The 2,500-nt window shown below is 38.0% G+C and overlaps 1 protein-coding gene across 4 annotated transcripts in view; it reads right to left on the bottom strand.

Moving 5' to 3' along the window:
• acvr2ab (activin A receptor type 2Ab) overlaps nucleotides 1-2,500 on the bottom strand; it is a 39,820-nt gene that overhangs the window by 19,930 nt on the left and 17,390 nt on the right. For all 4 annotated transcript variants that reach the window (XR_015492966.1, XR_015492967.1, XM_087256339.1 and 1 more), the window contains exon 2: nucleotides 1-196. This exon is cut by the window's left edge and continues 12 nt beyond it. Coding sequence is in view for 2 of the 4 variants with exons in the window: in XM_087256339.1 (XP_087112465.1) it covers nucleotides 1-196 (196 nt within the window). In the remaining 2 variants the exon portion in view is untranslated. The remainder of the gene's footprint in view (nucleotides 197-2,500) is intronic.

Below are 2,500 nucleotides of genomic sequence, written 5' to 3'. Positions count from 1 at the left end.
TTGACATCGTCCAGCCAGCAGCCCTGCTTGACCATCTCGATGGTCCCCGAGCGGTTCTTCCAGGTGGAGAAACAGTGTCGCCGCTTGTCCTTTTCTCCATAACATGACTCCGTGCCGCTCCTGTTTGTTCCGTCCTTCTCCCAGCTCACATTATAATACACACACTCCTGTGTCTCCGAGCGGCCCAGAATCGCACCTGAAGCACATCACAGATTAATTAACAAAACATCATTACATCACCAAATTCATTCATTTTCCTTCAGCTTAGTCCCTTTATTCATCAGGGGTCACCACAGCAGAAGGAACTGCCAACTATTCCAGCATATGCTTTACACAGCGGATGCCCTTCCAGCTACATTCAGTACTGGGAAACTAGTCATCATATTATCAAAAGCATATTTCTCTGCAATGTAAATCATAAATCATGGAACTGTGCACATTGTCATTTCATTTTATTTCATATATCAGTGTAATTTTTTTATTATGTAAAGACGTACACAAATGACATGGAATCAAACACAACTGGAAATCAGAGAAATACAAATAACAGAAAAAAAACCATAATAAAACAGTCAAATGTGAGTGCATGTGTGTGTGTGTGTGTGTGTGTGTGTGCGCATGTACAGGTAACTGGGTGGGTAAACAGGTCAAAGTATATAAAAAAAAAAGAACATAAAAAATATACAACATGCATAACAGTAGAAAACTTATTACAGGTTGTGAAAAGTATCAAAAAATGAAGCAAGAATAAAACAGATACAACATATAGCTGGATTATTAGATATATAATATTAGAATAGTGATGGGGTGTATAATGATAACACTAACACCAATGATAGTAATAATGACAGATTAATAAAGGGACTAGGCCAACAATGAATAAATGAACAAAATGAATAAATGAGTATATATATATATATATATATATATATATATATATATATGAGCAATATCACAAGAGTAGCAGTGCGATATGGCTGTATATCGTCACTGGTGGGAGGCGTGCGTTAGTGCCCCCACCAGTGCCGATATACAGCCATATCGCACTGCTACGAGTGTGATATTGCGCCTATACAACAGTTTGACAGCATAATTTTGTATATAAAAACAAAATCAAACATGGAGAGTCTCAAAAACCCTTTTGTAAGAGGAACTACTTTCTTCCGGATTCAAATCATAAGCTGACAGGTAAACAGCTGAGCAAGCATCTTTTAAACTTTAGATTTCTAGTGTCTGCTTTTTGCAGGCTGTATGTGGGCGGAGTAATACACAAAGGGTAAAGAGGCTGTAGGAGTTCTGATATTGCAGAATATCGCACGGCTATCAGCCAATCAGATTTGAGAACCAGACAGAACTGTTTTATATATATATATTTATATATATATAACAATAAGGACTGCGTGATGGCCCGGGGCCAGCATGAGTAGAGAGAATCGTTACTGGCCTGATCAGGCCATTGCTGCCTTGTCACAAAATTTAATTGGCCTGCGACTATTTGTCAGTTGCGTGCAAATACAGTCTTAGAATCGAGAAACAATTTGTGCTACTAAGTCTTTGAATGCATCCTTTTCTGTGAAGTCGTAAACACCATATTGCTTTTTGGTTCCTTTTATCTGATTGGATGTTGTGAGCACGTTATTTTTTCCACAACCTGGTAAAACTAGTACAGCGAAGAGACGGCAACATCAAATTTTGAGGCTAAAAGAAAATGTCTGTTTCTAACGTTGTGGAAAAAGATATTTACATCGGTACAGCATGACGAAAAAAATGAAGTGATGTTTTGCCTAGCTTCCGTCCCTTTTAAGTCAGCCCCCTGTTGTTTTGCAATAAAATACCTTCACATTTTTCATACTGCTGTTTTTGACTGCTAACATTTTTTAAATATTTAAATTCTAGATTAACAGACATTATTTTTGACACATTATTTAAAATATGCAGCTAAGAAATAGCTATTTATTTATTTATTTAGGTGGGGCCAGTGAAAATTTTGGCAGGGCAAGTAAAAATCCGAACCGCTGGTCCAGTCGGGCCAGTAGAGAATGTCCTTAGCGTTGAACCATGATATATATATATATATAATAACAACAACAAACAAACTTTATCTCTCTCTTAACATCTCTTTTGTTCTCTGATTGGTTGGGTTTAGGGAAGGAGGAGGGTGGGCTGGTCGATTGGCCGGTCGCCCAGTCAATCATTCAGTCATTCGAAAGCGGCCTCTGGTGGGTTTACACGAGAACAGCGCGGGCGTGAAAGGCACTCGCGAGAGACAATTGAGATGCAAAAAACAAAAAAACAAAAACGGCACACAGCAGCCTCTCGCGGCCTATTCAAAAATAGGTACCTCCCAGGACGTCTCCAGAAATGTCCACGAGATTATGTTTTCAGAATGAGCCTAGGTTGTATATTTCAAAATAATTATTAAATAAATAATGCTTTTTTCCAGAACTCATTCTGTTCATTTGATGTCTAAGAAACGTTTGTGATTATTATTATTAGTTTG

This window comes from Danio rerio, chromosome 6 (assembly GCF_052040795.2).
Source record: "Danio rerio strain M-AB ecotype USA chromosome 6, GRCz13ab, whole genome shotgun sequence".
In the NCBI taxonomy this organism is placed as follows: domain Eukaryota; kingdom Metazoa; phylum Chordata; class Actinopteri; order Cypriniformes; family Danionidae; genus Danio; species Danio rerio.
Note: the sequence above shows the minus strand (reverse complement) of the source record. Positions and strands in the feature narration are given on the sequence as shown.